The 24,215-nt window shown below is 43.1% G+C and overlaps 1 protein-coding gene across 2 annotated transcripts in view; it reads right to left on the reverse strand.

Moving 5' to 3' along the window:
• LOC310788308 (rab11 family-interacting protein 4A-like) overlaps positions 1-24,215 on the reverse strand; it is a gene marked incomplete at its 3' end in the record, with an annotated part of 159,343 nt that overhangs the window by 11,049 nt on the left and 124,079 nt on the right. For both annotated transcript variants that reach the window (XM_083649870.1, XM_083649869.1), the window contains exon 13: positions 10,874-11,011. In XM_083649870.1, coding sequence (XP_083505996.1) covers positions 10,874-11,011 — 138 coding nt within the window. The remainder of the gene's footprint in view (positions 1-10,873; positions 11,012-24,215) is intronic.

Raw genomic sequence — 24,215 nt, forward strand, 5'->3', positions numbered from 1 at the left:
GGGCAGTATTAGAGAGATTTGGACTGGGGAAAGGATATATTGATATGATACAGGTTCTATACGCAAACCCCACAGCCATGGTCTCTACTAATGGTCTACACTCCAGTCCGTTCCCCATCTTCAGAGGTTCTCGGCAGGGGTGCGGCCTCTCGCCGAGCCTCTTCATTCTCTCGCTGGAGCCCCTAGCACAGCATCTAAGGCAAAATCAGATTATTGCTCCCATCCAGATTAACTCTTCGTCGCATACTATATCGGCCTTTGCGGATGATGTGCTGATTTATCTAACAGATATCAATAGATCAATGACATCCTTGCTGTCTACCTTTGAGGAATTTAAATTGTTATCCGGCTACAAGATAAATTGGACAAAGTCAGCACTGATGCTATTGAACGGAGCTGCGAAAAAGGTGGCATTATCTCATGACATCCCTATCAAGAATGAGATCACATATTTGGGTATCCGGATCCAACCCTCTTTATACAACATAGTAAAGTCTAATTACGAAAATATTTTCAAAGAGGTGGAACGTGACATAGCCATATGGACAAAATTACCGGCTTCTTTGCAGACTAGGATTGCTTCCATTAAAATGAACGTACTGCCACGTATAAACTTTGTGAGCATGATGATTCCGCTGCCTCCTCCAGAGGGATATTGGAAAAAGGTGGACACATTACTGCGAAAATATATATGGGGCGGCAAACACCCAAAAATTAAATTCTCTACGCTACAGAGATCAAAAAGGGAGGGGGGCTTAGCCTTACCAAATTTTTTGTTATATCATCAGTCTTTCCAGTTACGTCCACTCAGGACATGGTTTGAGGACTCTCCCCAAGTTGCTTGGAGAGACACTGAGGACACATTAGTATCACCATTCAAACTTGAAGATGTTTTATTTTCTGGTATAACAGCTAATCAATGTATGCTACGTTTTGGTCCTATTATCTCGAACACAATAAGAAACTTCAGGATGGTTGAAAAGTACCTGGGAGGTAACTGGAAATGGCACATGAATACCCCCTTGTGGCGGAATAGAAATATCAGGTCAGGGAATAAGCCTTTTGAATCAATGGCATGGTCGTCAAAAGGGGTGGCTCATTTGGGAGATATATGTAATTCAAGTGGCCTTATTAGTTTTGAAGAATTGTGCACCATGTTTGATCTACCAAGGACATCCTTTTTCCTGTATCTTCAATTACGGAGCGCACTCCGTGCTTGTAGAATCCCATGGAGTACAGGACTACAAATCCACCCAATTGAGAGTTGGGTGACCACACTGCCCACCAGAGGACTTGTGTCGGCCATATACTCACAACTTCAACATCGAACACAGAAGGATCTGTCATTGACTAAAACTTGGACCAGGGACTTGGCTGTGGAGGAAGGGGACATAAGTTGGGAAAACATCTGGGAGAACATTTTTCATTCATCAAAGAACCCCAACCATCAATTAATCCACTTTAAAATCTGTCAGAGAGCCTACTATACACCACTCACAAGATTTCATATGAAAATGACAGCCAGCCCTAACTGCGATTTGTGTTCTCTCAATACACCTGGTACGTTTAAACACATGGTATGGGATTGCCCAGAGGTCTATGACTTTTGGAAGAAAGTGACATCAATTCTATCTGATATGATTGACACGCCTATACCGCTCGAACCAATCCTTCTTTTACTCAATGATGATTCACACATGGTATTGAGTGAGAGACAACGCAAGTTATGGCTCGCGGGGTTAACTGCTGCTAAGAAGTTGATAGTACAGCGTTGGTTACCGCCACATAAACTGTACATTAAGAAATGGTTGGGTTACTTTCAGGATGTGGTTATGCTGGAGCTGTCCACGGCCCGGGTGAACAGGGCCAAGGACACCACCTTGCAAATGTGGAAGGGAGCCGCCTCTTTAATAACGGATCTATTGAGGAAATAGAATATATCTGTACTGCTGATGTGAATACCTGCCGAGATCGGGGGGGGGGGAGCCGCCGGGGAGGGGGGGGGGGGGGGGAGCCGCCGGGGAGGGGGGGGGGGGGGGGTGATAAGAATGTATATGTAAACTGTATGATGGAAGTTGTTGAACTGCAATAAAAAATAATTGATCACAAAAAAAAAAAGAGATGTTGTTGTCCCTTGTTCATTGGTGTGTGTGTGTGTGTGCGCGCGCATCTTAATGTAAGAAGTGAGCTAAGACTAATTTCATTTGAGGCTTCTGTTATATAAAGGCCTTCTTTACATAAGCAATTATCAACTAAATCATCAATGAGTGAGTTTTATTGAGTTTTATGTTAATAGTGCTGTTAGGCATACTCGCTCATACTGTCTTTCTCATTTCAGAAAAAAACAACTCACCATGAGGCGTTTCGTTGTGGGGAATGCGGCTTGTACACCAAGGCAAGTAGCCATCATGACAGACAGTGTCCTGAACATGCTGGTCACCGACATGAGGCCCATGTCAATGGTTGGAGATGCAGGCTTCATTGCCATGATTAACACCCTCCACCCTGGCTACACTCTTCCTTCAAGAACATTCTTCACAAAACTGATGGAGCGAAAATACGAAGACACATTCCAGGAGCAGGTCCGTTAAAGCACTTTATTTAAGAAGATATGAAGATATCTGGAGGGAGGAGAGGGGAGGTGAAGTGGTGAAGGGCTAAAGGAAGTAGGCAGTGAAGGAGAGAGGAAGTAAAGTGGTGAAGGGCTAAAGGAAGTAGGCAGTGAAAGAGGAGGTGAAGGGCTGAAGGAAGGAGGCAGTGAAGGAGAGGGGAGGTGAAGGGGTGAATCTGTTATCTTCAATTTAACTTTTGTGTTTTAAATTTAACTGTGATTTTGTGATTCCCATTTTTCTTTGCAAGTTTGAAAGAAACCAGTGTGAATACAGTATACTATAAACAAGAGGGGACAAAGAAAAAAGATGTACCACCAAAAAAACCTCTTCATTTTCTTTGCAAGTTTAAAATAAAGTTTACCACTGAATACAGTAGAAGAGGGGACAAAGAAAAAAGATGTACCACACTGATGGACAGTCAATGTCAGAAAAAATAAAAATAGCACTCGTTCGGTTCATGTTCTTGAGTAAATAAAAACAGTTTTCTACAATTTAACTTGGTTGTGGTTTCCCCCTTTTTGTATGCAAGTTTGAAGTGTTCCAATATAAACCACTAATGAATACAGTATAAACAAGAATGTTTTGATGCAGACTTATGTTGCAGGGACTACTAGAATCATCGTAATGTTGGAATTGTATGCATCAAAGGGTTAAATCGAGCATTTCTGAGCGATTTCAATATATCCGATTAATCGATTAATCGACAACTAACCCTACCGATTAATCGATTATCAAAATAATCGTTAGTTGCAGCCCTACTCTACACCCACGACTGCGTGGCGACTCAAACTTCGAACACCATCGTGAAGTTTGCAGACGACACAGCAGTCGTGGGGCTGATCTCGGGGGGCGACGAGACGGCATACAGAGAGGAGGTGGGGGCCCTGGAACAATGGTGCCAGGACAACCACCTCTCTCTGAACGTCTCCAAGACCAAGGAGATCATTGTAGACTACAGGAGGGGGGGGGGCGCACACCCCCCAATCACCATCAACGGCACAGTGGTGGAAAGGGTGGACAGCTTCAAATACCTGGGAGTCAACATCCACCAGGACCTGACTTGGGCCGGTCACACCGCCACTGTTGGCAAAAAGGCCCAACAGCGAATACACGGACTCAGGCGCCTGAAGAAATTTGGGCTAAGGCCAGAAATCCTTAGGGACTTCTACAGAGGCACCATTGAAAGCCTGCTGACTGGCTGCTTCACCACCTGGTACGGGAACTGTACCACCATGGACCGCAGGGCGCTACGGAGAGTAAGACGCGCGGCCCAGCACGTAACAGGATGTGAGTTGCCAGAACTGCATGAACTGTATAACCAGCGGTGCCTCAGAAGGTCCCTGAAGATCATCAAAGACACAAACCATCCCCACAACGGCCTGTTCTCCCTGTTACCCTCAGGGAAGAGATACAGGGTTCCAAAAGCAAGCACAAATCGCTTGAGGAACAGTTTCTTCCCGCAGGCCACGAGACTCCTTAACATACACAAATAGTGTAGTAGCCGTACTGTACCATACTGTAGCTGCTACCATTACGTATGTCTAATGCTTAATTGTATGTTTAATAAGGTATATGCTATTTGCACCTGTATGTCAAATACGTCAAATTTAAAATGTTTAAGCACGTCTAAAGTATGCACATGACATGTGCACCTATGTGCAGTGAATATGCCACTGTCTCTGACTTGTCTTATCACTATACTGCCTTATTGCTTGTTGTGTCTCGTGTTGTTTTTGCACTCATATGCCCTACATTTGTACTATGTTGTAAACGGAGTCCACAGCACAAGAATTTCACACGTGATACTTGTACCATGGAGTGACAATAAAAATCTTGAATCTTGAATCTATTAACCCTTCCCTCTCAATCTGCAAATGGCATACCACCAACTCTCTGCTACACTTGAAGCAACCATACTATCGCTAATGTTAGCCTAGCCAACTGGCTAGCAGCTAACCAGTCTAGGAAACATGCCTTTGCCTGTGGCTGCAGCTGTGACCACCAGCCCCACAACCACAAAACGGAGATCAGACATTAGTCAACTCAAGGCTGAACTCATTAGGAAGGATGAGTATATAACATCCGCAGTCACTAAGCAATCGGAGCTGTTTTCCCTCTTGGAAAACCAACTACCGGCATGTCCAACATGACCACGTTTACCGGCCCCGTGAATTCACGCTTGTTCCCCTCGGACGACCAAGTTTTGCTCAGCTTGCCCGACCTTACCTCAACACCAGCAGCCTGTTGACCACCAGCTGAACCTCTTAAGTTAGGGTGTAAAGTCCACACTAACTGCTACGTTCAAACTAGTTAGTTTGACACTAAAGTTGTGTCTTTGTTTAGTTGCACCACGGAAACGTAATGTACATCTTCTTAACTAGTAGTCCTTAAACCTCACACTAGCCAAAATAGTGTCGCGGAAAATGATGTGTACAGTATCTGTGACCAATCAGTGAAAAGGATGGTGGAAACTGTGTTTATTTACCGTTTAATTAAGTGGAATGAAAACAGTCGGGCCATGTTGCCCACCGCAAATTAGTGCTTTCATATTTCATCAACACCAACCAAATGAGAACGTTATTGAGTAACGTTCTGTACCGGTCTGACTCAGTGCCGGGGTGCCAGTCAGGTTTAGGCCTGACAACATATATTGTCATATATATTAGACTGAGTCAAATCAGTCAGAGTCACACCTCCCACAAAGGATTCACAAAATGGGTATAAATGCAAATATATTGAGCCATATCATGAACCCAAGAAAACCATAAGATTTGTAAACAAGCAACCATACTAGGGATGTCGAAAATCATAATTTTCTTTGACCGACAACCGACCCTCATTAGCCGACAATTGGTCGGTTAACCGAGAAGATTAAAATGCGCATTTTGACTGTCTGTGCCCCATTAAACCATTACCACAGCAAATGCTTGTTTTTTTTCCATTAGAAAGCGTTTATTTTTTACATCTACAAGCAGAAGAAAAGACATTAACAAAACGAAAAGACAAGTTGAATCCTCCAGCCATCTAAACAAAAACATTCCTCAGATAGGCTATACTGCTTAGAGCTGCACGCATTGCATATTAAGGGCACGTCGATTGACACGCAGCCGCCCCGTGAAGTACTGTTTGAGCGGACGACAGCCCAGGGGCTGCAGGGCGCACTGACAAAGCGCGCATCACTAGAGTATTGTGACGATTCAGGTATTCGTCCAGGAACCGGAGACTTATAGTTGGTACAGGCTTTTATTCATGGCTCACACTCATAGCTTCACAGCTCTTAGCCACACTCGGCTACGCTCCTAGCTTCACATACGTTCACTCATCTTCCCCACATATTCAGACTGACTCCAGGGCTGCGTTCCAATACCCATACTTGTACTTCTTTCTTGTAGTATGTACTGCCGCTGCCCTCACAAAGTATGGATTGTAATGTGTAGCATGCATGCAAAATGCATACTATTGGGACACACTACATCTGTCGTCACGTGAGCTTCCTGAACTCCGACCTCTTGCTCACTTCCGCCGACGTCCGCAGCGCCACATTTTTTTTTTTTTTTTTTTATTCAATAAACAAAGTCTGGCAATAACAAACAGTACATTATACAAAAAATTCAGACTAAGCATTTACAAAATTGGAACAGGCAATCAAATAAACAAATTGCTGTTATATTGTAATGTATGTTGTTGTTTCTAATAAACTGATGTGATGATACTTACATGCAGTCTCATTCTTAACAGTATAATAACGTGCATATTTCTGTCAGTTTTTTTTTTTTGTTTTTTTTTATAAATTTTATTCAAGACCATATCATACAAAAAACAGATAAAACACACGACACAGACAACATCTACAGTACAAGGCTCAGGGGTACAAGCAAATAATACTAATAAGAAGAAACAACAAGGTAGGCTACTTCATGAGGTCACAAAAGTTGTAAATAGCAGCACAGTCCGGATTGCTTTGGTATTCTTTGAGTGTTTGATGGAGTCCATATATTCAGTGAGATCATTTTTAAACACGGGGAAGAATGGTTTAGAACCATTGAATTTACACTTGTGGATGTGGTATTTAGCAAGTAAAAACAAAAGCTTAATTATAAAACATTTCCCCTCATTCTCTGTCAGTGTTTTTATCATAGTTATTGACGTGTTCACGGCGTCATGGAGGTGGGCGTGGATTATACACGCAGCTCAGTCAGTGCGACGTAACTCCAGTAGGTGGCGGTAATGCACAAAAAGTTGTTTGCCAACCGCCATAAAACATTAGAAGAAGAAGAACTTCCGCTGCGCAAAGGATTGTGGGGAAGTTTGGCTGGTGCAGCATGCATCAATGCATACTCTGAAATAGGAGCTGATGTAGTACAACATCCTGGTACTCTTGGCATACTGCATCTGACATACTATGTATTGGGACATACTAATTCTTTTTTTGCCTACTAAATAGTATGGAAGTATGGAAGTATGGAAGTATGGGTATTGGAACGGGGCCCAGGCATGCCCTGTCAGACAGGAAGTTCCCCCTTACATTGCGTTCCCCCCCAGGAACACCCCCACACATCAGTTCCTAGCTAAACACAGAGACACCACATTACATGTCAAAACCCTGGGTCGCTACAGTATCTTCTACTTTTAGCAATATATAATACCTGCTTTTGGGCTCACTCCTTCTCCCTCTGTCTTCACGCACGCGACGAGGGCTATGCTCTCTGTGTCTTGCAGGGCTCCACAACAGTCATTATGAAGACCAGTCCGCACGCAGCTGTCAGTAGCCGCTTTCACACCGGCTTTGAAAGTGTCAATGAATGCAGTCTACAAACAATCCGTCTCTCGTTGTGAAACAATTTCTCCGAACTGCTCTGTGTTGGACAGTAAAGACTAACATTAATTGTTACTTTTCAATCGTCAATTAGACGCATGTCTGCATTTTTGTAACACGGTAAAAAACTACTGTTTGATCATTAAGTGCGAGCGTATGCATCCGTGTGCATGATGAACATGCAGGGAGAGAGAGTGAAACCGAATGAACCAGTGAAGAAAAAGTTATGTGCACGTTCCATCAGGTTTGACTCCAGACACGGACGTGCGCAGTGCACACTGAACGCTGTGAGGTGAGCAAGGTGTCAGGTTTCAGGCCATGCGCTCCTGTGCTGACCAAACTGAAAACCTGTTTCATGACAGCGGCTGGAACACAGAAGCAGCATGACTGACTGGTCGCTGTAGTCTGCACAGGGCAGGCAGGGCGTCAGGGGAGAAATGCATCGCACGCACTTCTCCCGTCTGGTCAAAGCAGAGGAGGGGCGGGGGTGTGGCGCATGTGTGGAGCTCTCTGTCCACTCCAGTCCACTTTGGCAGAGAAATGACTTACGTTAAACATTTTAAATGGAAGATATTTCGTCAGTAGAATCCATGTGGAAGACGCTGACTGACGCAAATTTATCACAGAGCACATCTCGCATGCGGGGGCAGAGGCGGACAGTGAGAGAGACAGAGAGAAGTCAGTGCTGACAATGCACACTGCTTTTCTCTCAAACATTTGGAAAAGCCTTTCTCTAAATGAATGTTGTTCTGGCAGGAGCTTTAAATTCCTATATCCTGCTGCTACAGTAACCACTTGTTAACATTGCTTACCGCGAAGGAGGGAAAAAAACACCATATTGGCAACACGTTGTATGCCAATTTAATATGCAAATTAACCGTTTGACCGACATGCTTAACCGACCAATGACGTTGTCGGCGGTTAACGGTTAACGGTTAACCTTCGACATCCCTAAACCATACAGTTGGAATGAAGGCAGTTGACAGCAATTATCACCACACAACACACAAAGATCGTATATGCAAACAATTGTATTGACTGGTCCATTCAGTTCACTGCATTTCAGTTCAGTTCAATCAATGCAAGTGGTTTAGTTCAGTTCAAACAAGCAACAAAAAAGAGTTTAAATCCCCAACAAAAAGTAATTCCACTCCGGAATCTTCTTATGATCAAAAGTAAAGTAAGTAGTTCAAAAAGCCCAAAATTAACCCACACGAAATTTGCCCAACAGAAAACTCCTCTTCCCAACATAAACGATCTCTGGCAAAGCCAGTTACCTCAGTCTGCACGTCATCACTTCCTCCAAAGTAGCACGGAGTTGAGAAGCCAGTGCAGTTTGTGAATGGGTTTTCCCACATTAAAACAAATTTGATTGCAACTTAACAGTGTGCGGGACTCTTTTTTCTCTAATTACGGACTTTTTGTCTTTGCGCGACGCACCTGTCCTGAAAGATGTGCGGAGTTTCTCTTCAAAAGGAAGAAGGTCCGCAGCAGTCCCCCAGACATCACGCTGGACTTCCCCCCACTGCTGCATGATGACCGCAGCTTCCAGTCACCCACTGGTGAGGAGGTGGTGGAGGAAGAGGAGGAGGGGCGGTACCCTCCAGTATTGAGGCTCCGCCCACTAGCACATAGGCTCCACCCTCTAGCACAGAGGCCCCACCCTCCAAGACAGCCCCCCCATGTGTTAATAGCTGGGCTGAGATAAGAATTTTTATGACTGCATGGGAGGCATATGTTAATTCAGTATACACATTAGATGCACTGTGTTATCCCACCGGTCACAATTGTTGCCGACCATAAAACTCACATTTTCACCTACTTTTCCGTAAAATTTTCAAAAAATGATGATTGATTATTTCAAAGGGTTACTAATGACACATGATTCGGATATTTTCATGTCTGGGAAAAATTCGGGATTAAATGGGTTAAAGTGGCAGTCACATAGTCCCATCTTCCCCAACTTTGCTCTTCTTTCTGGTGGGGCCCCTTTTTCTTTTCCTCAATGTAGTAATAGAGGTATCCATGGTCTGTATGATGTTTGTAATGAGGAGGGTCTCAGATCATTCAGCGACCTGCGAATATCATATGATTTACCTGTTTTTTCTTTCTTTTTATACAGTATCTGCAACTCAGATCTTCTTGTTATTATTACTACTGTAATTGCTACTGTTGTGTCAGCTAGATTTAGCTAGACATATTTTCCGTGAAGTCCTCTGAGACATGCTTGTGACTTGAGGAGAGGAGGAACACAAACAGATGCACAGACAGACAGACAGACGCACAGACAGACGTGCTGAAAACATGATCTCCTGGCGGAGATAATAATAATAATAAGTAAAAGGAAGTAAATATTGGAATAGCCGACCACCTGCTATAAGGGAATGCCCTACAAATCCCACTTTATGCCCCACCTCATATCAACCAATGTCTTAAAGGGGGGCTTTGCCGATTATCAACCCACTTTGGATCATTACAATGTCAGTAGTATGAGCAGATGGGCAGCCTTTACCTTCCCTCAGTCTACCATACAGGGAGAGCTCCCAGTCCATGCAAAGCCTTAAGACGCAGACACACCAGAAGAACTAGAAAGGACTAGCAGCAACTAGAGGCAGACTGATGCATCACCTCATGTCTCCTGTGTCGGCGCCGAAAAATTGCATTTGAACTAAACTTGAATTCAACATGTTGAATTGTCCGGAAAAGCCACCATCAAAGCAGATTAGAGCCAATGGTGCAGGACACACTGCAAATACTAGCATGACAGATGCCCAGACATGGCCGACGGCCAACTGTCGGCTTGGTGTGTCAATCAATCAATCAATCAATCAATCAATCAATCAATCAAACAAACAATTTTATATTTATATAGCCAAATCATAACAAGAGTTATCCCAACGTGCTTTACAAAATAGAGCAGGTAGAAGACCAGGCTCTTTATTTTAGACCCTACAATTGAAACAATTCTCACATGCACTGGCGATTTTACTGCAAGGTCTTGTGGCAATTGAAACAATTACCCAACATGCACTTGGCGGGGAAGAAAACCTTGAGCAGACCTGGCTCTTGGTGGGCATTCATCTGCCATGAGCAGTTGGGTTGAGAGAGAGAGGGAGAGAGAGATGCACAGTAATGGCAGTAATAATGATACCATTAACTACTATAATAAGTAAGAGCATACGTAGTAATAGTAATGCACAGCTACAACAGTAGTAACAGTAGCAGCTGTAATAAGAAGAGGACTAATAATAATAATAGTAGTGGTAGGTTTATTCTGTGTCTGGGGCTTTAGGGCATTTTCAGACCTGCCTAGTCCGGTTCCTTGACTCGAACCAGACACATTGTTTAGTTTTTTCCCGCTGGTTCTCTTTAGGGTTTTGGAATTAATGCAATGACTGGAGGGTCCTCATAAGGATATGGATATGTGTGTGTGTGTACATGATACCTGTTTGAGTCTCTTGACTTCATGCTCCATCTCAATCTCCCTGGTCCTGGTGTTGAGCCCCCGTCGCATGCCGGGATGCTCTGTCTCCAGCTTAAACAGCTGCAGATGCTCCAGCTCCCGGCGAAGGTCATCGATCAGCTGGAGAGAGTCGATTACAAGAGATCTGATTAGTCAAAGCACTTTTGTGTCGAGCCTATAGAGCTCAACAGACATGTGACTTTTTCGTGACGTCATTGCCCCGGAAGTAAGTTCCCCATTGATTTTCTACATCGACATTTCAGAAAATCCTTGTAAAACTAGTTTTAAGGCTGGAACCAAGCTAACCCGTGACCTACTGAATCGTGAGTGACCATAAAACATTTGGTTTGGTGCAAAAACAAAAAATAACAATGGGTAACTAGAATGACTGCACCGCGAATATATGCATCCACCAACAAGTGAGCAGTCGACATGCATGTCTGTCCAGACTTTGACGTTTGAGCCAAATGTGAAGAAATGTTGTCAAGGTGTTACTGAGTTATGGCGTAACTGAGCTTGAAAATGGCATTCGTGAGGTCACAGTGACCTTGACCTTTGACCACCAAAATGTAATCAGTTCATCCTTGAGTCCAAGTGGACGTTTCAGGCAAATTAGATGAAATTCCGTCAAGGCGTTCTTGAGATATTGCATTAACAAGCTTGAAAATGGGAACCAACCTGGGAACCCAGAGTCTATTTTTATTTGAGAAATAGACTGGGATAGCCCTAACCTTTTTCCTGGCTTCCTATACAGCACACCTCTCCTGCCACCGTCACTTCCTTTTCCGCGTCCTCTAACACAAAAACATACTGCATAGAAGACGTCAACTCATCTCACGACAACAGTGGAAAAAGATTACTGGAGGTGTAGTTGTTGTGACTAGTATCGCCAAAGTCGCGACGCAAGTCATTCAGAAGGTAAACAGTGGAGCACAGACGCGGAAAAGGAAGGGACGGTGGCAGGAGAGGTGCTTTACAGGAAGCCCGGAAAAAAGGTAGGGCTGTCCCAGAGTCTATTTTTCGAATAAAAATAGACTCTGGTTTCCCAGATTGCAGTGACCTTAACCGTTGTCCTTTGACCACCAAAATCTAATTAGTTCATGGTTGAGTCCAAGTTGACGTTTGAGCCAAATTGGAAGAAATTCCGTCTAGGCGTTCCTGAAATATCACATTAAAGAGCTTGGAAATGTGGTTTGTGAGGTCACAGTGACCTTGAAATTTGACCTTTAACCACCTCAAACCATCAAAACAGCAACAATCATCCCCATTCCCAAACAGCAGAAAGTGACCAGCCTCAACGACTGGCGCCCAATAGCCCTCACGCCCATAGCCAACAAATGCTTCGAAAAGCTGGTTATATCACAGATCCGCCCCACACTCCCCGCGGACCACAATCCGCTACAATTCGCATACCGCCCCAACAGGAGCGCAGCGGATGCAGTAGCACACGTGCTCCACACCGCCCTCTCCCACCTGGAGGGGAAGGACACCTATGTGAGAATGCTGTTCGTGGACTACAGCTCAGCATTCAACACCAACACCCTCCAGGCTGGTAAGCAAACTCAAGGATCTGGGACAAAGCACAGCAATGTGTGACTGGATCCTGGATTTTCTAACAGACCGCCGCCAGGTGGTGAGAGTGGGCAACCTCACCTCCTCCCCACTGACCATCAGCATAGGAGCGCCACAGGCACCATTGAAAGCCTGCTGACTGGGTGCTTCACCACCTGGTACGGGAACTGCACCACCATGGACTGCAGGGCGCTAAGAAGGGTGAGGTGCGCGGCCCAGCACGTAACAGGATGTGAGCTGCCAGAACTGCAAGATCTGTACAACCAGCGGTGCCTCAGGAGGTCCATGAAGATCATCAAAGACACAAACCACCCCCACAACAGTCTGTTCTCCCTGCTCAGGGAGGAGATACAGGGTCCCAAGAGCACGCACAAATCGCTTGAGGGACAGTTTCTTCTCGCAGACGAGACTCCTTAACATATACAAATAGTGTAGTAGCCGTACTGTACCGCACTGCAGCTGCTACCATCACGTATGACTAATGTTCAATAGTATGTTAATTAGGTATATGCTATTTGCACCTAACAGAATGTTATTATGTTTAAAGTATGGTCATGCCATTTGCACATATGTGCAGTGAATATGCCACTGTCTGTGGCGTGTCTTACTGCTTTATTGCTTGTTGCCTCTTGTTTTTATTTTTTTATTTTTTATTTTTTGCACTATGTTGTAACAGAGCCTACAGCACAAGAATTTCACACGTGATACTTGTACTAAGGAGTGACAATAAAAATCTTGAATCTTGAATCTTGAACCTAAATCTAATCAGTTCATCCTGGAGTGCAAGTGGACGTTTGAGGAAAATTGGATGAAATTCGAGATATCGCATTAACGAGCCTGAAAATGGTCTTCGTGAGGTCACAGTGACCCTGAACTTTGACCTTTGACCACCAAAATCTAATAAGTTCATCCTTGAGTCCAAGGCGATGTTTGAGGCAAATTCGATGAAATTCCGTCAAGGCGTTCCTCAGATATTGCATTAATGAATATCGGACGGACAACCCGAATCCATAATGCCTCCGGCCTGGCTATCACCGGTGGAGTCATAAAAAAATCTGAAATTTGATTGAAAATGATGGGGAACTTACTTCCGGGGCAATGACAAAAAAGTCACATGCCTGTTGAGCTCTAGAGCACCTCAGGAATGAGTCTGCATGTTGGATCTTCAGTGGAAAGTCTATGGGGTTTTAGAATAGGGATTTCACTTAAATGCATAAAATAAGGTCTGTGGTTAACACATGTTTATGGGAATACAATTTGTGTTCAGCACGATAATCTGAACATACGTGAATCACTTTTATGAATTTTGAAACGTAAATGCATTTTTTTAAACACAATTTTCAGAAAATGCTTCAAAAGTCATAAAAGTGATTCACATTTGTGAAGACTATCCTGCTGAACACAAATGACCACTCCCATACTGTTAACCACAGACCTTATTTTATGCATTTAAGCGAAATCGCCATTCTAAAACCCCATTGACCTTTCTCCTGAAGCTCCAATGTGTCCGAGACTTCCGACTTCTGACTACAAAAATACGTCATCCCTGCAGTACTCTATAGCAGGGGTATTAAATTAAAATTCAGAGGTCCAGTTAGAGAAAATTTCCTCGAGCAAAGGTCCGGAACATCACAACGTCTAATTTTTGTGACGATTCAGTGCCATATATAGCCTATTAAAGTAGCCTAATAGTTATATCAACGTCTGCATGTAGTCAACAACTGACTGTATAAATAAAATGTCAACGTTTATTTTCAGAAAAAGATATTTTCAAATTAAAAAAATATTTTCAGTTTTCACATTTAACTGGTATTAAGTGCTTTAATAATAAATACAATTTGAAAAATGATCTAGATCTGGAGCACACGGTCAAGTTTAGCAATTTATTCAGGTGCAAACAGTCATTCACTCAGTCCCTGTTCTGAAAGGTACCAGTTTGCAAGGTTCGTCAGACTCAGCTGAAGCTCGTTTTTTCCTCTGTGTAATAAATACATTTTCTTTTCTCTTTCAAGTAAAATAAGGTCTGTGTTGAAAAAGAAAATTACATAGCAGAGAGCTTAATTTGAGAAAACATAAATAAAAAGTCTACCATAAATTCCATTTTCTTCTTTTAGTTAACTGAACTTGACATTTTAACAGTCTCAACCAAAACTACCTGAGCACATTTGAACAATTCCCCCACTTTCTTTTGTTCAATGAGAGAAGTGTAGCTTAGCTGGCCCAGCCTGGTACAACCAGAGCAATTCATCCTGATAACGCGATCTCACACAATCGCATCAGTCTGAACCATTGGTCTGGACTGGACTATCAGCCTCCCACAGTGATTTCAGTGGGCGGGAGTACTTGCCTTGACAGACAACTCCTTCAGCCAATCAGCATCGCCACATGCCGTCGAAAATAATCCATCCCTCTCAGAAGAACGACAAAAACATATTTTCCACTGATGAACTCCATGGGTGCATATTGTTTGTGTTTAATTGTTGTTATTGAGTCTATTTCTGAAAGAACTGCACTTACGGCGTAGTTTACCTCATTGCTTTTTCTGGAATTTGGGAGACGACATTACTGTTCTAGCAGCAGCTGAGCGGCGGCCCTGATTGGCTGAGTAGCATTACTGAGTAGCTTCACATGCGATTATCAATGCATGCAATTGGTCTGTGAGGCTGGTGAACTAGTATTGTAAAGTCTAGAAAAGCTGCGCCGGTTAAAATTTAAACGCTCCGTCAAACTTTAATAATTCTCCATGATTTATCAGTTATAGGTCTGGGTCTCCCATTTGGTGATGCCTGCTCTATAGCCTATAGCACACATGGGCAAAACACGGCCAGCGGTGCACCTGAACGCTACATGCAAGATACCCGCTGAATAAGTGTCCAAATGTTCATGTAATTCTGGCCAATACTCCACAGTCTGGAATATGGAATATCTTTCAATAATTTTTATGACTAAAAGGCTACATTGAAGTAGAAATTTAAATAATTAACTCAATTCACCAGCTCAATGGCCTTGTGGTTTGAGTATCCGCCCTGAGACTGGGAGGTTGTGAGTTCGATCCCCGGCCGAGTCATACCAAAGACTATAAAAATGGGACCCATTTGCCTCCCTGCTTGGCACTCAGCATCGAAGGGTTAGATCACCATATTATTCCCGAGCGCAGCGCTGCTGCCCCTCACCGCTCCCCCAGGGGATGGGTCAAATGCGGAGGACAAATTTCAAACAATCAGTGGGACTTTACCTTTACCTTTGTTTTGGATGTATTTAGCTTCAAGAGTGCATTTTTGTTTGTGTGACCCTCAACACAGGCTTTGAGAATCCCGGGCCACTTACTGATACTTATGCTTAAATTAACCCACTCATATTCTGGTTTATTTCAAGAAAAACATTTCGGCTAGTGGAAATTCTAATTGGCTGGTAATTTTAAAATCTAGCCCTATAGAGGGAATGCACCGACGCCACGCCCCCTCCCAAACACGCCCCCTCAGCCGGACTGAGCAGCACTGAGTGTCAAATTTCCAAAACAAACGTGGCTTCCGCCAGGGGTAGTAGCGAAACCACGGCTAATATAAACGATTATCTGCTTAAATTAAAGGCAGTTGGACTCGAATGTGACCCTTACAGCTTGCCAAAGAACCAGTGGTCCATGGACGTAGACATGTGGCCAGGAATAGGGTTTCCTGACATTTATATGTAGCCTACTTAATATCGACGCCGGGGAAATACACAAACCAAAGCATGAAAGCATACAAGAGCCTGGACGCGTGGTCGTACTTCAAGGCTGGATTTGTTGGCGACATTAAATTAACGAGGACAGCAATGGATATTCTGGTTGTATGTGGAGAGGTAAATATTTATTTTATTACAACTTTTATTAAGAAAAATATAGCATACGCTGTCATTAACACACGCTAGCTTTGTTCATAGTGAACACTGACACTCATGTAACGTTAGCGTATATCTGTGCAGGTAAAACACAGCCAGAGAATGAATGAGCCCTCATTGAAACCCTGGATAGCTGCAGAGAAGACCGGGACCGTTTCATTAGCTTTCGGCAGCCTGTAAAAAGATACCTCCGACGCCTTGTTGAATCTATTTTTACAGTCAATGGCACAACAGCACTTTCCCATTTTCGTTGTTTTCTCGCGGAAGCTGAACGCTAAACACCGTGACCCGGCGGCGCCGCCTGGCTTGTTTAGATGTTTTGACACTCAACTGCAGCTGAGTGGGCGTACCCGCACTGACTGTCGCGTCCGTGACGTCACGTGCATTCCCTCTATTGGCAGGTGGTCAAAGAAGTTAATTTCAAGCCCTGAGAGCAGGTGGTGACATACGAGTGAGTGAGAAAAGGATCAAATATTGGTGGTTAAGACTGAATAATGACATCACAACTGTTAATTTAAAATGAGTTAATCCTCTAAATGCCCCAAATTTTTTGCGCTGGCGCCGTTCAGTCCTCAGCAAAACCTGGTAGCGAGGACATTTTTTGTGGCCCTCTCTATCATCAAAGTTGCCCATCCATGGGTTACGGCATGACAATATTTGTTCGGCCCCCGGCAACAATCTGGGTTTCTCATGTGGCCCCCCATGAAAAATAGTTGCCCACCCCTGGCCTATAGCCTTGGCCATGTCAAAATCCCAAACTCCAGGCTTCAAAACCAAGTCCACAAACCAATGGGTGATGTCACGGAGGCTATGTCCATATATTTGTATGCAGTCTCTGGTCCTGCATGGTCCCACCTCCTGCATGGTCCACCCACCTCTCGCATGGTCCCACCCACCTCCTGTTTATTAACCCATTAGCTGACACAAGATGCCAGCTAGTCTTCCTGGGGTCCAAGACAGCAATATACAATACATAACAGACAATCAATAGCAGCGTTTCTCAACTGGTGGGTCGCGACCCAAAGGTGGGTCGCGGGGCCGTTTTGATTATTATTATTATTATTATTATTATTATTATTAACTTGTTTAAAAACATATAGGCATGTAATTCAAGTCTGCCTTTTATTTCATATTTCATACAGTTCAAATAAGACTTTCTGAGCATGACCAGTTTGACTTGTTTAAATTTAAAAACATATAGGCCTGTAATTCAAGACTGCCTTATTTAAATTGGTTTTTAGCCCTAGTTGCACTTCTGTTGCACTTTTTTGTTAATTTGAGGTTTATAACAGTGCATGAAGGCATTGTGTATTAAATTAATGTGCTATTTTTTGTGCAATAAATTTGAGTGGTTTAAAAAAAATCTGAAATTTGGGTCGCGACTTCATGACAAGGAAAATAGTGGGTCCTGAGGCTACACCAGTTGAGAACCACTGATCAATAGAATACACAAAAAATATGTTTTTAGAATATACAAATAGAATATACAAAAAAAACGTCTCATATAAGAAAAGAGACAAGAAAACAATGGGTAAAAGCTAAATTAGAACCAGATAAAACAAGGCCAGGTCGAAACCTGGCATACGGCCGGTGCATGGGATCGTCACCCATGTATACCCATGAGGTCCTTGCCAATTCCCAGCTTTAGCTGTGGTGGGGCATTGACTGTCCGTGTTGGAAATTAACTTTTGCGTCCGCCAGCCAAAGAGGCTGGCCGATTTGAAATTGTACCAGCCATACACATTTGTTTCCCAGGCAGGCATTTGTAATCCCACTTTTGTGTATAACTAACATTTGTGTAATGGTTGTCTTGATTTGGGAAAAAAGTAGAAACACATTTTAACAATCAACAGAACACATATAAGCCGTCGTCTGATTTTCCACCTTTTTTCCCTGTTTGTGTTTAGGGATGCAGGATATTATAGATTTTTTTAAACAATACGATAACCCATAAATATCTGCTTCGATACTCGATACAGATACGATATTCGATACCTAATGGATAAGAAACAGAATGTCCACAAGGTTGATCACATTCACAAATTCAAGGTTTAGTAACACCCTTAACAGTCACTGTGGGATTGAAGGACACCTTTTGAAATATGTCTCTCTGGTGTTAGAAGACCACCATATTAACTGAATGTTTCTGTGTTAGAAGAATAACGCCATATTAACTGAATGTCTCTCTGTGATAGAACAACGCCATAATGTAGGTCAGTGGTTCCCAAATGGTGTGCCAAGGCACACAGGTGTGCCTTGGGATTTTGCATTATTGCAATTGCAAATATAGCCTAAAACTATACAAAAAGTGGGTGTGTTGCTGCTTTGATGTAGTAATTATCAATTAATTAAATCAAATTAATTCCTAGAGTAATATATTTTGTCAAATTGTATTTGACATTAGTAAATAAAAAAACATTTAGAGTGATAAGAGTAATAGAGGCTATTTTGCACCGATAGACTTAGGCTATATAGGTATGCCTTGAGATTTTGTCGTGCCATTTGGTGTGCCATGGGCACAAAAAGTTTGGAAACCACTGATGTACTGTAGGCTATCTCTATGTATCTCTTAATACAATATTTTTCTTTACACTCTTTACAAATTATATAGCCATGTACATTGCACTCTTCACAACAACCTGTGATATCAGTCAGTTTTCAACCTCTGCTGCTGCCAGAATTAGCAATAATCTGGCTTTCATGTTGACAGTGAACAACATCAAACAGACAAAACTAGCTGGCTACCGTCCGTGTGGTCATTGTGTTCTGATCTGTACTGCACGCGACTACAGGGGAAAACAAACAGCGCACAAAAAAACGCTCCGTGCGCTGTGTTTTGTGCACAATGGAAGCGCTCTCAACATGATTTTCATAGCGTTCTGACTGAAAAAAGCACTTTGGGTGTGAACGCCGCCTAAGGGTAACCCAGGTTATTTATTTTGTTGTCCAAAAAGTCAGTGACTACTAGTCACAACTAGTGAGCACTCTCAAAAAAGTTTCAAAAGCTACGGTGCAAGGCGCAAACAATATACAGAAAGACAGAAAAACCAGCACTCAAAATAAATCCTTTTGTTTTTTTTAATACCTTCAAAGCAGCAGCTCAAGCAATGGACGTTTCGGCACAAGCCTTGCAATGGCTTCTTCCAATGCTCAGGAAGGCTTGTGCTGAAACGTCCATTGCTTGAACTGCTGCTTTGAAGGTATTAAAAAAACCCAAAAGGATTTATTTTGAGTGCTGGTTTTTCTGTCTTTCTATTTATTTTGTTGTGACACATTACGCTTTCCCGATGGCTCCTGAACACACAGGGCCCTATTCTCCCACAGGCCTTCGGCGCAAAAACTGGCCTTACACACAAAAAAACGTGCCTTGCGCCTGCCTCGGGAAGATATCAACATGGCTTTAGGCCCCCAAATGCGCTTTAGGCAAAATGGGCGTTGCGCAGTCCCTGAATGCCTGAATGGGCGAGAATGGGCGTTTCGGTCTTAAAGGCCGGCTTTACCGTGGGGAATATGAATATATATTAATTCTTAAAAAATCTTAAATTTCGAATCCGTTGAAATTTTTGAAATTGCTTGTTCACAGCCAGAGAAAAAAATAAATGAAAAAAAAAAAAAAAAAAAAAATTGGGCCAGGTGACGCGTTTCGCGTCGAAACGCGTCACCTGGCCCATTTTTTTTTTTTTTATTATTCAAAACAAATGCTGTTTTTGGAAATTGTTATTATAATAACTATAAAACAACATGGAAGATAATGCTTCTCTTGCAATAGAATGTGTCACACTGTCACAAACTAAATGTTTGTTGCATGGTGAAAGAAAAATAAAGTATACAATCTATTTCTTAAATAACTCATGCTCAATGGTCCCTAAACTTATGTAATCTTATGTACCCCTTGAGCTGTTTTGCCATGCCAGTAGTAGTCTACCCCCTCACTCATGCGTGTTGATTCTGCTAAATTTGTTCTATTATTATTCAGGAGCAAAAAAACAAACAAAAAAAAAATGTTTTTTTTTACGATATCATTTTTTTCTGACGATACGCATATCGTGACGTTTCGATATCGCGATATATCGTGCGACGAAATATCGTGACACCCCTAGCAGATAGTGCATAATTTTACGCTTAAAAGGCGTGGTTGTAATGCTTAAAGGCTGCGTGTAGCGCCAACACCAAGATATCGAGTGGGCTGGTCCACGCCCACTGATCTGCGCTGCCCTGGGCGCTCAGCACAGTTTATAGGCTGATGCAACGATAGGGGCCGTCATGTGCAGGAGGCTGGAGAGAGGATGCATCTGCGAGTTTGTCTGTCTGCTCTCAACTCCGTGAATATCGCTTTAATCTTCATAACAGCGGCTCATTACCCGCTGTACACAACATGCACTAGTTCTGCACAAGCACTCGCGGGTCTCTCCTCCTTTCACCGACTCTCTCACTAATCTCACCGCTGTTTACATGCTTTTCAGATCGGCTAACACGCTAGTTATAGCCTACTTAGCTCAGCTGTTAGCTACTTAGCTTAGCTCTCTGCCTCTCGGTAAGATGTTCATGTTCCTTACGCATAACATTCATGTATATTTGCTGGAGGGGGAGAAGTCTCCCGCTAGTGTTGATGTCCAGTGTGATCGCAGAGACTGCGAGCGAGCTGGGTGTGTTTGTTTATTTGTTGCGTCGCGTGTAACGTTAATTAGACGAGGAATCCCACAACTTCATTTCAAAAGCACAACAACAACCAGTTAGTGATGTACCGAACTTTGGGAACTTCCAATACCGAACCGTTTATACAGTACACAGTAAACAAATTTAGATATTTTTACACAATCGATATTTCGAGCCCAATTGGCCGGAAAACCAGGATAGCCTCGATTTCTATTTTTCTGCGTGGACCCTCTGCGCCCGTGAGCAACGCTGTCAAGCTGAACAGATCAGATCAGGGCAGACAGGAAGTCCGAAACCGGACATTCGTCAAATAAAACCAATTTCAAACTAAAAGCCCATCTTGATGAAGGTGTGCGAGGAGTCGTGTATGCAGCGATTGGGACAGACATGGTCAACAATGTACAATGTAGAAAGGTCTGCAAGCACTAAGCTATCCTGCAGACTAAAATTGTATTGTATGTGTGAGTGTATGTGAAGTCTAAGCTCCCTTTGAAGCGAGCTTTTCCTTTGATGTAGTGAACATCACCAGGAAGGCTGTTCCATGATACGATTGCTCTGTAAAATACAGCCCTCTTCATATAATTGGACTTAGGTAATGGTAAAGTTATCAGACCACCACTTGCCCCTCTAGTGAAGTGTGTATGAGTACTTCAGCTATAAATAATGTTATTATAAAGAAATGTAGGAGTCTGATTTTGAATAACTCTATGAAAGTATATAAGTAGGTTAGCTGTTAGTCTTTCCTTAACACTGAGCCAGGCGAGACATTTCCAGTACACTAGACCTAGGTGAGCAGCCCAGGACTAGTCTTGCTGCCTTGTTTTGAACTACCTGCAACCTTCTGAGTAGACCATTGGATGCAGATGACCACACTACAGAGCAGTAATCTAAATGACATAAAACCATTAAACAGACAAACAGAGTCTAGTGTAGTGGAAATGTCTCGCCTGCCCCTCACTCTCTGTGACATCCGCCGAAACTCTCATCCATGCCTTTGTCACTTCACGTTTGGACTACTTTAACGGAGTTCTGCATGGGGTTCCTGCCAAGACCCTTGCTCAGCTCTATGTGCAGAACTCCAGTAGAAACAAAGATGCTTGACGTAATAGTAAATTCAACTTGGTGAAGAGTCAGAACCAAAAAACTACCAAGGCACACTGTTTGCAGAATTTTTAAAAAGCCTTTAATTAAAGTGGCTTCACGCCAGTTAATTGTGTGCAGAACTCCGCTGCCAGGATTCTCACCCGGACCAAACCATGGCAACACATCACCCCCACCCTGCAGCAACTCCACTGGCTTCCCATAAAACAACATGTCATTTTCAAGGTCCTCTTCCTCACCTATAAAGCCCTGCACGGTCTGGCCTCCTCATACCTGTCTGACCTACTCCACCTCTACACACCCTCACGTGGACTCGGTTCCTCTGACACCAGACTTCTCGCCATCCCCCGCACCAAAAGATCCACCCTTGGTGACAGAGCATTCTCTGCTGCTGCTCCCAATCTCTGGAACCCCCTCCCACTCTCCAGCCGTGACTCTGGCTCCATCAACCTTTTCAAAAACAGACTTAAAACACATCTCTGTAGTCTTGCTTTTCCTCACCACAGCCTGGGTTCAGGATAGCACTATCCCTAATATCTCTTTTGTACTGCTTTTTTATATTTTTATCAAATGTTGTACTGTACAGTGTCCTTGAGTTTGAGAATGGCACAATTAAAAATGTATTATTGGTAATGCAGCTATTACGACCTCATGGAGTTGGAGGACATGTTGCCTATTGATGTGATCGGACCACGACAATTAACTGTCAAGCCAAAGTCCAAGAAGCTTTACAGTGTTTACTTGCCGTTATAGCTTGACCCTCTATCAGTAAACTCATTTTAGGATTGTGTGACAATCTATGATTAGAACCGAAAATTATACACATTGTTTTAGACATGTTAAGTATATGTTTATTTGCCTTGATCCAGTCATACAGTATATAATGCCAAGCTCGCCAGACAGAACCTGATTGAGCTCTGCACATGTAGGGGCCGCATAATAAAGAGTGGGATCATTGGCGTACATTGTCAGATTAGCCCTACTAAAGCTGTGTTCACATCGAGATATTTATTTTTCTCCCTGTCGCTCAAGTCAACCCTTGACCCTTGTCATGACCCCTGGGGATACACAGTGATGAAACTAGGCCTTTTCACCGTGGCATTTTTTCTAAACTGACATGGTTGTGTACACATGACCCCTGGGGATACACAGTGATGAAACTAGGCCTTTTCACCGTGGCATTTGCAAGGGATATATATAGCCCCAAGATGACATATTTGTTTCACATAGGGTTGTGTTTTGATTTCGATGTTTTATTTGGTCCAATATTGAAATGTTCTACAATTGCAGGTTGTGTTAACATTACACATGATTTAGATCTACCTTTCTATCTATTTCGGCTCATTTGGTTGCTATTTATTATTGAAATGTATTAGCCCAATGCATGCTGGGAGATTTCACATTTGTGGCTTTGTTAGGGAAGCCAGGCAGTGAACATTTGTTTGGGCAGAATTATCTCGTTTTCTCTCGCCTTTTCTTCTCCCCCACTGCACAGGTAGGATGATGCAACAGCCTCTGAATGTCACGGGCTCAAAACTGTCATGTTATAAAAAACTGTCATGTTGTTATACTATGTCCGGTATAACAACTTATTTTTTCTATCGGACTTGTGCCTGTCTGAGCGAGGGAGTGAGAGAGAGAGAGGGGGACAAACTAAGATCAGCAGAGCAGAAGCTGTGCGTGGAATATCCGCGGCGCACTGAATAAGGCCTGCTTTTCAAAAGCGCAAAGCGCTAAATTAACGCCAGGGGGGAAGATATCGTTAGGCCAGTATTTAAGGCCGAAACGCCCATTCTGGCCTATTCTGGCACTGCGCCACGCCTGTTTGGCGTACAGCGCATTTCGTAGCCTTGTGTTTAAGGCCAGTTTCTGCACCTAAGGCCTGTGGGAAAATAGAGCCCCAGGTGTTAATTTGTGTTGTATAGTAGCCTACTTTGTGCATACTATTACCTCTAATCTGTGTAATGGTTTGCTGTTTATGGTAGCCTACATGATGATCTTGTGCCACCCTCCTCTGTTAGTCATTGTATCCTTGCATATTCATTTCTAAAGCCAAATGTTTACCGTATAACGACGTAAGTGCGCGTGATTGGTGCCAAATTAATTGTCTAATCAG

This window comes from Poromitra crassiceps (genome assembly GCF_964638095.1).
Source record: "Poromitra crassiceps genome assembly, chromosome: 13".
Taxonomy (NCBI): Eukaryota; Metazoa; Chordata; class Actinopteri; order Beryciformes; family Melamphaidae; genus Poromitra; species Poromitra crassiceps.